This window comes from Henckelia pumila, chromosome 2 (genome assembly GCF_033568475.1).
Source record: "Henckelia pumila isolate YLH828 chromosome 2, ASM3356847v2, whole genome shotgun sequence".
Taxonomy (NCBI): Eukaryota; Viridiplantae; Streptophyta; class Magnoliopsida; order Lamiales; family Gesneriaceae; genus Henckelia; species Henckelia pumila.
The window spans coordinates 22,704,992-22,719,218 of NC_133121.1; the positions used below are offsets into that span (position 1 = coordinate 22,704,992).

Sequence of the window (14,227 nt, forward strand, 5' to 3'; positions counted from 1 at the left end):
ATAAACTCACTATACATCCTACAAGAAAAGACTGTCATATGAGGTTCAGTCTTAATTCATGAAGCACAAGCCAAGTAAAGTTTATGGCATATGAGACTTGGCCATGCAAGTGAGAAGGCACTGTTGGAGTTGTCAAAGCAAGGTCTTCTTTGTGGTGATGAAGTGAGAGGACTTGAATTTTGTGAATGCTTTTTAGGAAAAGCAAAGAGGGTGAAATTTGAACAAGGAAAACATACATCTACCAAGCCACTGGAATATATACACTCTGATCTCTGGGGTCCTTCGAAGACTCTCACCCATGGAGGTTGTAGATACTTCATGTCCATCATTGATGATCATAAAAGAAGAGTTTGGACTTACTTGTTAAAATCAAAGGATGAAGCTGCTCTAAAGTTTAAAGAATGGCTGGTGAACATAGAAAACAAAACAGAACACAAAGTGAAGTATCTAAGGACATATAATGTCCTGGAATTCCTCTCAAAGGAATTCAAGGATCTGTGAAGCAAAATGGGTATTACTAGACACTTTTCTGTGCCTCACACCCCCCAGAAAAATGGAGTAGCTGAGAGGATGAACCGCATACTTCTGGAAAGAATAATATGCCTAATATTGAATGCTGGATTACTTAAAACCTTCTGGGGTGAAGCCCTTGCAAGATCAACCTATCTTATTAACAGATGTCCTGCAAGTGGGTTGAATCAAAAGACTCCTATGGAAGCTTGGAATGGAGTTCCAGCTGATTACTCACACCTTATAGTGTTTGATTGCTTAGCCTATGCACATACAAAGAAAGGTAAGCTGGAACCTAGAGCTCTAAAGTGTATTTTCATAGGATATCCAGAGGGTGTAAAGGGGTTTAAAGTCTGGAATTTAGAGTCTACTGGTCAAAAATGTTTTAATTCAAGGGATGTGACTTTTGATGAGTCAAGGATGAGGTACAGTCTTAAGAAAGCAGAGCTTAAGGCTGCAGAAGAGAAAAATGGAGAATCTAAAATTGAGGTGTAGTTACATGAGGCAGAAAATATCAGTTGAAAATGATCAACAAACGGCAGAAACTCAGGACTCAGCTCAAGACAGTGATCAACCTCATATTGCTGATCAACCTAAGTCTTATGATAAGTGCATTTTGTGTGCATTATTTCTTGTTATTTTTATATTTATTTTGTGTGCATTCATTTTATTTTATTTATTTTTATGTGTTTTAAGTGCATGTGTGTGTATTTCACTTCTCGTGTTGATTTTGTAGGAAAGTGGATTTTTGAAGTGTGAATTATGGAGCAGCTTTGGTAGAAAAATCATATTTAATTTTAGAGAGATTCAAATCCGATCTTCACTGTTCAGAATAAATTTCAAGATGTTTTGAAGCTGCTGTCCAAATTTCAAGTCAATCCGACGGCTAGAACTTAAGATATGAATTTTTCAGGATAACTGCGCGCTGAAAACTGGAGGCAGAACTTTCAAGCCATGGCGTGATTTTTCCTGCGCCATGGCGTGAACTGGTAAAAATTTGAGAATCGAGACAGAACTTTTCACGCTATGGCATGACTTTTCTGCGCCATGGCGCGACGCGGACTGAAAAAATATTAATTTTCTAACATTAAAAGTTGCGATTTTTTTGGGCTTTATTTTATGGGCTTTTTGAACCCATATTTAAGGGAGAGAGTTAGAACATGAGAAGGGGTGGAGAATTTAGGGTTCCGAAGTTCCACACATCAGAAACGCAAGGGAGAAGGTAGCCATCCAAGGAGAAGAACGTGAAGAGGGAGAAAACTTGAAGAACTCAAGAACCGCAACACTAGTTTTCTTTGTTTTCTTTTATATTTGTTGGGATTTAGGGGATCCTACCCCCAAAACTTTGTTTTGATTTCTTCTTGAAGATTGAATTTGGTTTTTATGCATTCTTGATTATATTACTGTTTTTATTGATTATTTGGAGATTGATCAACTTCGAATTGATTTTATGTGTTATAATTGATACTGAAATGAGATTTTATAACATGATAGGGTAATATAGTCCATGGATCTACAACTTACATAGACATATGAGGTTGGATACATGTTGATAGTCATAGTCCAATAGGTCGAAAGCTAGAAGATTCCACAAATCGTAATGCAATTGCAATTGTTAAATAACACAAGGACACTTGGTTATTATAATTTGTTAATTAGATTAATATAACTCGACAGAGTATATTGATAGATTAGGGAATTCCGTCAAAAGCATGACTTGAGAACTGAATTTCAATCATTAGAGAAGAAAAAGGGGTAGGTGAACCGAGATTCTAACAATCGTTTATTTATTTTCTGAACTTAATTTATTTGTTTTGCTTTTGTTTCATTCTTTTTATTTTAGTTATTAATTTATTCTCTTTATCATTTTAATTAACTAAAGAATAATACTTGAGTAATTTTGTCACAAATCAATCTCTGTGGGACGATACTCGTACTTTGTACACTATATTATTACTTGACTCGTGCACTTGCGATTTATTCGAGCTTAATTGATAGACATATTTTAGTTGATTTTCTGTGGTAGTATTTGCTCGATCATCTTACATATTGGCTAGGGATAGGAAAAGAAGGAAAACAAAACCTCCCATAAGATTTGCAGAAGCAGACATAGTCTTTTATGCTCTACATACTGCTGAGAAGATTGAACACAATGAACCCTCCTCATATAAGGAAGCTATGACCAGTAAGCACAAAAGATATTGGCAGGAAGTAATGAAAGAGGAACTTGACTCATTACATAAGAACAATACTTGGAAACTCATATACAGGCAAAAGAAGAAATGAGTTCTAGGCTACAAATAGATCTATAAAGTTAAAGAAGATGCCACAGTTGACAGATCACAGTAACCTCAAGTTCAAGGCAAGAGTGGTAGCAAAAGTTTACTCACAGCTTGAGGGAATTGACTACAATGAGATTTTATCACCGGTTGTGAAACATAGTTCATAAGACTTATATTGGCTATTGTCACACAATTGGATTTGGAGTTAGAACAACTTAATGTGAAGACATATTTTCTCCATGGTGACTTAGAAGAATATATCCTAATGGAATCACCTGAAGGATACCTGGACAGTGGGGTTAAGAACAAGGTATGTAAGCTTCAAAAATCACTTTATCGGTTAAAGCAAAGTCCCAGGCAATGGTATTTGAAGTTTGATGATTTTATTAAGAAGATAAACTTCAAAAGGAGCTGTTATGACAGTTGTGTGTACTTAAAAGAATCAGAAGATCTCACTTAAACTTATTTGCTCTTATATGTCGATGACATGCTTATTGCAAGTAAGAATAAAGCTGATATCGAAGAACTTAATAGTGAGCTCAGTACTGAATTCGATATGAAGAATTTTGGAGAAGCAAGGAAGATTTTAGGTATGGAAATACTGAGAAACAGACAGAAAAAGAGTTTGTTTCTAAGTCAAAGATCATACCTAAACAAGGTATTACAAAATTTCAATATGCATGAATTTAAATCAGTTACTACTCCACTTGGTTATCAACTGAAGCTATTATCAAGTCAATCTCCAGAGGACTCTGATGGAAAGGAATCTATTGCATCTCTACCTTATGCAAGTAGAGTTGGAAGCCTAATGTATGCAATGGTTTGTAGTAGACCAAATTTACCTCATGTCATAAGTGTTATGTCAAGGTTTATGGCTAACCCAGTGAGGCCTCATTGGGAAGCTCTGAAATGGACATTGAGATATCTTAAAGGATCAGTGAACATAGGACTGTTATTTCATAAAAAAAAAAAAGAGTGATGCTAAACCTTTGGAGGGATTTGTTGACTCGGATTATGCTGCAAATATTGATACAAGAAAGTCACTTACTGGACTGGTGTTTACAACTTTTGGAATTGCTATAAGCTGGAAATCAGTGCTTCAATCGGTGGTTGCCCTCTCAACTACAGAGGCTGAATATATAGCAGAGGCTGAAGGAATCAAGGAAGCTCTTTGGTTGAAGGGACTGATATCTGAACTTGGGATAAAACAAGAAATGATTGAAGTTCATTGTGATAACCAGATTGCTATACACTTATGTAAACATCAAGTGTTTCATGAAAGGTCTAAACACATTGATGTTAAGCTTCACTTTGTGATAGACATCATTGAAAAAGGTGAAGTGAAGTTGGTTAAAATCAGGACCGAAGAAAATCCAGCTGATGCATTTACTAAGTCATTACCTCAGTCTAAGTTCAAGTTATGTCTAGACTTGATTGGGGTGATTGACAAAGACTTATTTTGATCAGGAGGAGGAGGAGGATGCTGCCTAACATGACAGACAAGGTGGAGATTTGTAAGGAAGTGTCTGCCATATTGGATTGTCTCAAACTTGGCTGATGGGCTTGGACATGATCTCACTTACTTGTTGTTGGACTTGGGCCGAGACTAATTTTTCTGGCCAAATAATTAGTGAGGCCCTAATATAACATGGATGTGAGAATGTGCCCGGTAGAATGTAGTATCTCGGTTCCATTTTACAAGATTAAGTGATTTTAAAACATGTTAGAAAGTGACATATAATTTTAAAAGTGCCAAAACATGTTTAAGGAGTCCTTATTTGGTAAAAATAAGTGGAAAATCAGATCCGAAACGTCCGAAAATGGTAGGGTAGGTCCTGGGGGTCCAAAAATGACTTCGAAAGGACCAAAACAGTTCGGAGCACCCGGAACAGTTTGGGCCCTCCGAACCACTTCGGGCCCTCCGAACAGTTCAGGCCCTCCGAACCCGAGTTCGGATCGTCCGAACTCAGCAGAGACAGATTTCTTAAAGGCTCGAACAAGTGGTAGTTCGGACCGTCCGAACCCAGTTCGGATCGTCCGAACTTCGCCTATAAATAGGCCCTCCGAATTTCAGATTTTTCACACAAATTCAAGTATTCTCTCTCGGCTTTTAGTGCATTCTAGGGTTTTGGGGTGTTTCCAGCCTTCCTAGGCTTGGTCCGGAGGTTGGCCAGGTGCTCCGGGGTTGCGGCGGAGCGGTGCCCAAGTTCTGGGGCAGTCGTCATCAGCGGGCTGACGACGGACGCAGCCACGCAGGTATAGCTCTGGCACCTTATAGTAAATAGGGAGTATGCTATAGCGTAGTTAAGGCTTTTAGAATAAGATTATAATGCATGAGTACTTTGCATTGTAGTGCGGATTATAGGCTTGGACCTAGATGGGAGCTTCTAGGATCTGCCTTAGTAAGGTACGAAAGTATTATTCGAGATATCCAGATTGAGTATGCATGTATTATGTGTTTGAATGGATTATGTGATTGCATGTTTTATATGCCTTTATATATACAACATGTCACGACTATATGTTGCATACATGAGCATATTGAGCCCGTATCCTTGCGATATCCGGTATTGGGATATTTATCATGTCAGTAGATGGTTGGACACAGAGACACGTGTTAGGCCACCAAAATCAGTTGGACACGGAGCTCGTGTTAGGTCACTGATATTTGGTTGGACACGTGTACTTGTGTTAGGTAACCATCAGGGCTTCTGAGTATGTTGGTCACCTCCTATAGCGACGGCTCAGCGTGGCACATACCAGGACCCAAGTTTGTTCTTGATCAGATATTCTTGACCTCGTATCTTGGTACACAGTTCACTTGCATACATGCACATATAATACCGTATACTCATACTCTCGTACTGAGCTTATCATGCTCACGTCCCGTACTTGTTTTATCTGGACATCCTATTCCATGGGGCAGGTCTGCGGCTGGATGATGCGGGTGGTTCCAGGAGGGCTTAGGCGTTGGATGACCAGCAAGGCTTTGTATAGGTTTTTGTTTCAGTTGTATTTGGGTTAATACATTGGATTTATTCGATATGGTTGTATCATAATATTTGGGGAGTTTATTAATGCTTTTCCGCTGTTAATTCTGATGATTTTATTATTTAAGTTAAATGCATGCTTAAGTTCTGATTAGTAGGTGATCACGGCGCGGGTCACTACATAGAAGCTGTAGGTTGGGGGAAAGTTCAACTAACTAACAAACTCAAGCAATTGTCTTCAGAGACTAGGACAATAGGTGAATTGAGTTTCGAGGTTAAGCATTCACTTGATACATTTTCTATCATCAGTAAGATCGCCATTAAAATACAGAGAGTAGAGAGGAGTAGCAGCGAAAGAAAAGGGAAGAACAAGGTAAAAGAGGAGATCAAAGCTCTGTAACTTATTCACATATTTTATGTCTGTATTGGAAATCTTTCTTACTTGTACTCTGGTATATTATGGTGTATTTTGGTATCTGGATTGTTGGGTAAAGGAATAAATAAAAGGCAACCCGTGGATGTAGGCTTATTCATAGCCGAACCACGTATATATCGTGTCATTTATTTTCTTGCATTTGAGTTCAATGTTGTTGTTTTGATTCGAGTTTGGGGTTGATTGTGATCGTGTGATCTTTTTGATATTACTTGTGTTGTTACTAGTGCAATTTGTTCTTGATTTGGAGTTGTGTTCTTGGAGCTGTTAATCCTATTGAATCCCAAAACTTATCATATCATTTTAAACATTGAATTTTTTAAAATATAATGGTAAATAATAACAGATGGAATAGATGATTGTAGGACAATTTTCAATTCAAAAAACGTCATTATTTATAGTACATAACTAGAGATGCTACTACTAGCCATTGTCTATTTTTTCTGTAAAGATATTTGTATTGCCTGAAAAAAAAAAAAGATATTTTGGAGATCTTTGAAGAAATTTAGAGGGGTGACGTTTGTTTACTTTGAAATCTTTGTCGAAGGTGCTGAAATTAGAGGATTTTGAATTGTGTGCTATGTTGGTATGGGCAGCATGGGGGGAATATTGTAAAAGAATTCATCCGGATCAAAGTTGGCAGGAAAAATTTAATTTCGAGTGGGCTTTGTCTATGCTGGAATTTTTCAGAAAAGACGATATGTTGTGCGATAATTCTATTATCATGGTGGACAACATCACAAATCAGGTGTGGTCACCTCCGGTGGCTAATCATTTGAGAATGGATGTTGATGCGGGTTATGACGGAGTTAGACATGTATTTAGTGTTGGGACAGTGGTGCGTGATTCCAACAGCTGTGTTGTGGGACTGCATTCTCAAACTCGATACCACCTGGACTAGGGGTGGCAAATTTTTATATAAATCCCGACCCGTTCCGATTCCCAACCCGATCCCGTCCCGAAATTTTCCCGACCCGATTAATTTAGGGATCGGGATCGGGATAGGCTACACTTCCCGACGGGATTTTCGACCCGACCCAAATATAAAAATAATATTTTTTAATAATATTTTTTAATTAAAAAAATAATTTTTTTTAAATTTTATGTTTTAATATTAATTTTTTATAATTATATACCATATAATTTTTTTTATATTTATTTATTTTAATATTAACATTGAGTTATAAATTTTTATTTTGTTTTTTTTATTATTATGAATAATTATATGTTTTTTATTAATTAAGTAGTTGTTTTAGTTTATTTGTAATGTACTAAAAAAATGTTTTAGTTTTTTAATGGTTATATATAAAGAAATTTTAATTTATTTGTAATGTATTAAAAAATTGTTTGATTTTTTTCATAATTTTTTTTAAAAAAAATATTTTCATAGAATTTTTTTTAAAAAAATATTATTCGGGATTACCCTCTCCCGACCCGACGAGATCCCGAATGTTCGGGATCCCGAACATTCGGGTCCTGACACTTTTCGGGTGCGGTATCGGGAGAAAAAAAATAATTGCTATCGGGACGGGAATCGGGTAAGGGGGTTACGGAACGGGTCCCGACCCGATTCCACCCCTAACCTGGACCACTGACAAAGCTCAGATCTCGAGCTTCAATGTTAAAGCCTTGAATGCAATTGTAGTAGCCCAGTTCTATTTCACAATATTAGTTTGTTAATCATATTTAGATTAAATAAATCATGATTAAAGAATATTTATATGATCAATAGGACCAAGGAATTGGAATTATTTGGGCCTGGACAAGTTCGGAAGATCCAAACTAGGTTCGAAACGTTCAAACTGATCGGAACAAGCGAAGCATGTTCAAAAGCAACGGGACACTCGGAACGTCCGAAGAGGCATCAAGCGTGTTTGTGTTGCATATTTTAATATCATTTTGTTGTTGTTTTGCATGCATTTATATGTTTTAATGAAGTATTGTGTTCATATTTCATATATCGTGTCTTCATAACATACTCCCGATTTTATTGTGTAGGATGCAACATTTCGGCTGGAAAAGAAAGTCAGAGGTTCACCCGCTCGATCTGCTAAACTCAACCGATCGAGCGGCCAGAAGAAGAAAAGCAGGAGATGAAACAGAAAAAATCTCGCTCGATCTGCTAAACTTCACCGATCGAGCGAGATGCGCAGTTCAAGAAATAATTTCAGAAAAAAGAAATTTTTTTTTGAGGACTCTAGTCTATATTTAAGACTTTTATTCCGATTTTTACCTATATATCATCAGACTTAGAAGTGTAGAACACCAAGTATTCCTTGGCGGCTAGGTTTTATTCTAACTTTTCTTAGACTTCTTCTCTTCTTTTGATTTTTCTTGCGAATTTCATGAATATTTGTGGCTAGGATTTAGAACTTGGTTGAGGAAGCCAAGCCCTTGAATTTATTTATTTGTGAGATTCGAATTTTCAGTGTTTGATTATTATTGAGTATCAAAAGTTATTTTGGATTATTTTATGCTTGTATGTGAGATTTTCGGATTGATCACCCTAGGATTTTGCTTTACAATCTACTGCTAAATTAGAATTCAAATCCGTAATTTTTTGAATCACCTAATTTGTGAAGCTACTGCAATTAATATTTTTTCGCTTGTGAATTTATTAATCTGTAGAAACAACAATTGACTAGATTAAATACATCCGATTGTGTATGTGTTGTCTAGATTCATCAATTTTACTTGTTTGCATGATGCCTTGAATTTAAATCTAATCGCTTGTATTTGGTTGATTCATTGGTAAGGGTTAATTTAGAACGCTTGTGTCTAGTTAACTACGATTAAGGTAAAACAGATCTTAAATTTTCGATGATAATTATTCAATTAGAATTAACTATTTTTAGATAATCGATGATCGAATTAATAATTTCAAGGGTGTAGTCGACCGATACCAATGCTTGTTTTCAATTGATTTCTCATAATTTTAAATCTTGCATGCTAGTGATAAATTTTGATTTTAAATTGCTTTTAATTTTCGGTAGTTAATTTCAAAAACTCAAAACCCCCCTTTTATTTTATTTTAGTAATTTTTAAGAACAAGATAAATTTCAATTTCCTCGTGGAAACGATTCCTACTCTCACTACTGCATATTTTATTTATTTGAGTTGAGTTGGGTAATTTGGACGCGATATGACTAAGAGTTACCAAATTTTGGCGCCGTTGCTGGGGACGGTGTTTAATTCATTATGTTCTTTTTATTTTATTTAATCTCATTTTTATTTTATTTTCTTTGTTTCTAGTACTTCTTCAGTCGTTCATGCTTTCAGGTGACTCTTCAGAAGAAGGATTTCCATACGACCCGGATATAGAATGAACTTTGCATAAGCAAAGGAGAGAAGCTCGTAGAAGACTTTAAGAAAACGAATTTCAGACTGAAATTCCTGAGGAAGAGATGGCTGCCAATGCAAATCTGAGCCTGAGACAACTGGGCACTCCTGATTTAAATCAGCAACCTTTATGCATTAATTTTCCTACTCTAGAAAATAATGCTACATTTGAGTTGAAATCCGGATTAATTCACTTAATGCCTTCCTTTCATGGTCTCACAGGTAAGAATCCTCACAAACATTTGATGGAATTCCATGTGGTATGCACGAGTATGAAACCCCATGGAGTAACAGAGGAGCAGATCCAACTGAGAGCCTTTCCTTTCTCTTTGAAGAGTGCTGCAAAGGATTGGCTGTATTATTTACCCTCTGGATCCATCACAACATGGACTGAAATGAAGAGTATTTTTCTGGAGAAATATTTCCCAGCTTCTAGAGCAGCAAATATCAGGAAGGAGATATATGGAATCAAGAAATTTACGGGGCAATCACTTCACGAATACTGGGAGCGGTTCAAAAAGTTGTGTGCTAGTTGTCCGCAACATCAAATAAGTGAAAACCTGTTAATTCAATATTGCTATGAAGGTTTGTTACCTCATGATACGAGTATGCTAGATGCGGCCAGTGGAGGAGTTTTCGTGGACAAAACTCCAATACAAGCGAGGAATTTGATCGAGAACATGGCTGTCAATTCTCAACAATTTGGCACCAACAGAAGTGATCATGCACCTAAGAAGAATAATGAGGTAAATGTCTCTTATCTTGAGCAACAATTTATTGAATTGACGTCTCTTGTGCCTCAAATGGCTGTAGGAAATGGACAAACTGCAAAGGCATGTGGAATTTGCGCTGCAGTGGGACATGCTACTGACATGTGTCCCACACTTCAAGAGGTTTCGATTGAACAGGTGAATTCTACTGGCGGATTTCCTGGACCACCACAGCGGAAGTATGATCCATATTCCAACACATACAATCCAGGTTGGAACGATCATTCAAATCTTAGATACGGAAATCCTCAGGCGAATCAACCTGGGCCTCAGACACAACCGCATAATCAAGCTTAGAGGCCACAGTATCCTCCACAACAGCAGCGTCCTCAGATTCCAACACCAGGTAAGTTTCTTGAAAATATAGTTAAAGATCTTGCAACTAATACTCTGACTTTCCAACAGGAAACCCGATCAAGTATCCAAAACTTGAATAACCAGATGGGACAGCTCGCCACTGTAATCAACAAGTTGGAAGCGCAACATTCCAACGCTTTACCTTCTCAAACAATTCCAAACCCAAGGGAGAACGCAAGTGCTATTACTCTAAGGAATGGGAAGGAATTGAAAGTCAAGGAGAATGAAGTTGATGTTTCGTCCAAGAAGGAGAAAAATGAAGAGCTTAAAGTAGATGATGGAGAAGCAACTCATGGAGAAGCGCCAAAAGGTAAGTTCCCTCCTCTCTCTAAATATAAACCTGTAGCCCATTTTCCTTTAGCACTTAAGGAATCCAGGAAATATGAAGGGATTAAGGAACTTTATGAAACTTTTTGTAGATGTGAGGTAAACATTTCATTGCTAGATGTTATTAAGCAGGTACCTCGATACGCGAAGTTTTTGAAGGAATTATGCACTGCAAAGAGGAAACAAACATTGAAGGGATGCCAGAAAGTGGAGTTGGGGGAAAATGTATCTACGGTGATCCAAATAAAATTGCCTTCAAAATGCAACGATCCAGGTATGTATTCTATCCCATGCACTATAGGGAATGTTAGACTAGAAAATGTCATGCTAGATCTAGGAGCATCAATCAATGTTATGTCGTATTCTATTTATGCATCCTTGAAGCTTGGCCCTTTGAAAAAAATTGGAATTATCATACAATTAGCTGATAGGTCTAATGCATACCCTAGGAGAGTAGTAGAATATGTGTTAGTGCAAGTAAACAATTTGGTCTTTCCTGCTGATTTTTATGTACTCGACATGGAAAATGATGATCACAATAGTCCAATTCTGTTAGGCAGACCATTTTTGAAAACGTCGATGACTAAAATCGATGTTCACAGTGGCACACTTACTATGGAATTTGATGGCGAGGTTGTAAAGTTTAATATTTATGATGCCATGAAATTTCCTAACAATGATGATTGTGTATATTCTATTGACATTGTGGATTATTTGGCACAATAGTGTTTGGAGCATGCAGGAAAAGACGAGCTAGAGGTGGCTATTATAGCACTCATTTAGCAAGATGATGATGGGATTGGTTTCAATGAAGAAGTGAAAGAAATTGTGAAAATTCTGAATAGTGAACCGGAGCTACCTCAATCAGGTAACCTTGCTTACATCTCTTTACCAATTTCTAATACTCGGCATCTTCCATCTGTTTTGCAGGCACCAGTTATTGAGCTGAAAACATTGCCCAAGCATCTTAAATATGTTTTCCTTGGAGAAGGAGAAACATTGCAGGCACCAGTTATTAAGCTGAAAACATTGCCCAAGCATCTTAAATATGTTTTTCTTGGAGAAGGAGAAACATTGCCAGTTATCATCTCTGGCAGTCTCGAAGTTGAACAAGAGGACCAACTTGTCAAAGTTTTAAAGGAACACAAGACTGTTATAGGATGGACCATTGCAGATATCAAGGGAATCATCCCTTCTACGTGCATGCATAGGATTATGATGGAGGAAGTAGACCTGGCCAAGGGCCGGGTCAAACCCGGACCCGACCCGGAACAGGCCTGTGGTCAACGGGCCGGTTAACCGGGTCAACGGGTTTGACCTGGAACCGTGACTGGACCGGCCAGTGGCCGGTCCGATCACGGTTTTTCCTTTCAAAACCCGCCGACCCGGCGGTTCTGACCCGGGTCCGAACCGACGGGTTGACCCGGGTCAACCCGGCGGGTCGGCCTATTTTTAAATAATATATTTATTATTTTGTTAAATTTTTAAATAATATATTTAAAACCTACACATGTTGGATTTGAACCCAAGACCAATTGGTATTGAGACATCACTCTTGCCACTAGGCCAATAGATCATTTAATATTAGATTATGATTGAAAATAATTAAATGTAATCAATTTTTTATACAAGATGTTTAAATTGAAATGTAATAGATTTTTTATTGAGATAGGTATAGTTTTTAATATAAGATGTTGAAAGTTGAAATATAATATATTTTTTATTAAATAAATGTAATAAAATTTTTATTGAAATATATATAATTTTTAATATAAGAAATTTAATATATTTTTTATTTAATAAATATAATATTTTTTTTATTGAGATAGACATAGTTTTTAATATAAAATGTTGAAAGTTGAAATGTCATATATTTTTTTATTGAATAAATATAATATTAGAAGATGTTAAAAGTTTAAATGTATATATTTTTATTTAATAAATTTATATATTTTTTATTGAGATAATAAAATATTTGATAGAGTTTTTAAAAGTTTAATTGTAAATTTTTTTTTAAAAAAGCAAGGGTTGACCCGGACCCGGACCGGAACCGCCGGTTCACCAACCCGGACCGGAACCGGCCAAGGGCGGGCCGGTTAAGAGTTGGTAAAATACCAACCCGAAACCGGCTCGTGGCCAGGTCTAGGAGGAAGGAGCAAACCCCTCGTGTCAGCCGCAAATAAAGTTGAACCCACCTATGATGGAGGTGGTGAAGGCCGAAATTCTCAAACTCCTTAAAGTTAGAGTGATTTACCCAATCTCTGACAGTCAGTGGGTTAGTCCTATCCAAGTTGTTCCCCAGAAAATCGGGATTACTGTTGTAAAGAACGAGGATGATGAATTGGTTCCTACCCGTATTCAAAATGGGTGGAGGGTTTGTATAGATTACATAAAATTGAATGCTGGAACCCAAAAGGACCATTTTCCTTTGCCCTTTATTGATCAAATGATTGAAAGATTAGCATGTCATTCTTATTATTGTTTTCTTGATGGATATTCTGGTTATTTTCAGATTGCAATTGCATCGGAAGATCAGGAAAAGACAACATTCACTTGCACGTTCGGCACCTTCGCGTATCGACGTATGCCTTTGGACTCTGCAATGCATCGGCCACATTCCAACAGTGCATGGTTAGTATTTTCTCTGATTTTATTGAGAACATCTTAGAGGTTTTTATGGATGATTTTACTTTCTATGGTGATTCATTCGATAAATGTTTGGCTAACCTAGCTCTTGTCCTTAAGCGGTGTGTCGAAACCAATCTGGTTTTAAATTCTGAAAAATGTCATTTTATGGTTAGGCAAGGTATTGTTTTGGGTCATGTCGTCTCATCTAAGTGGATTGAGGTAGACAAAGCGAAAATTGATATTATTCAGTCTTTACCTTATCCCACTTGTGTGCGGGAAGTGCGATCTTTTCTTGGCCATGCGGGTTTTTACTGGAGATATATTCAGGACTTTGCCAAGATCGCTTCTCCCATGTGCAAGTTGTTGGAGAAAGATGTCCCTTTTGAATTTGATGAGCCATGCAAAGCGTTGTTTGAAAAACTTAAGGACTCATTGACTTCGGCACCAATCATCCAACCACTGGACTAGAGCAAACCGTTTGAAATAATGTGTGATGCTAGCGACTATGCGGTAGGAGCAGTATTAGGACAAAAATTTGGGAAAGCATCACATGCCATCTACTATGCCTCGCGCATTCTAAACAATTCCCAA

General features: G+C 37.1%; 1 protein-coding gene across 1 annotated transcript; it reads left to right on the forward strand.

Moving 5' to 3' along the window:
* The first annotated feature begins 13,208 nt into the window (after window positions 1–13,208).
* LOC140877357 (uncharacterized) lies at window positions 13,209–14,104 on the forward strand. The gene is made up of 3 exons (XM_073280894.1): window positions 13,209–13,382; window positions 13,521–13,639; window positions 13,810–14,104. The coding sequence occupies exons 1-3, from the start codon at window positions 13,209–13,211 to the stop codon at window positions 14,102–14,104; spliced, it is 588 nt and encodes a 195-aa protein (XP_073136995.1).
* Window positions 14,105–14,227: the final 123 nt, after the last annotated feature.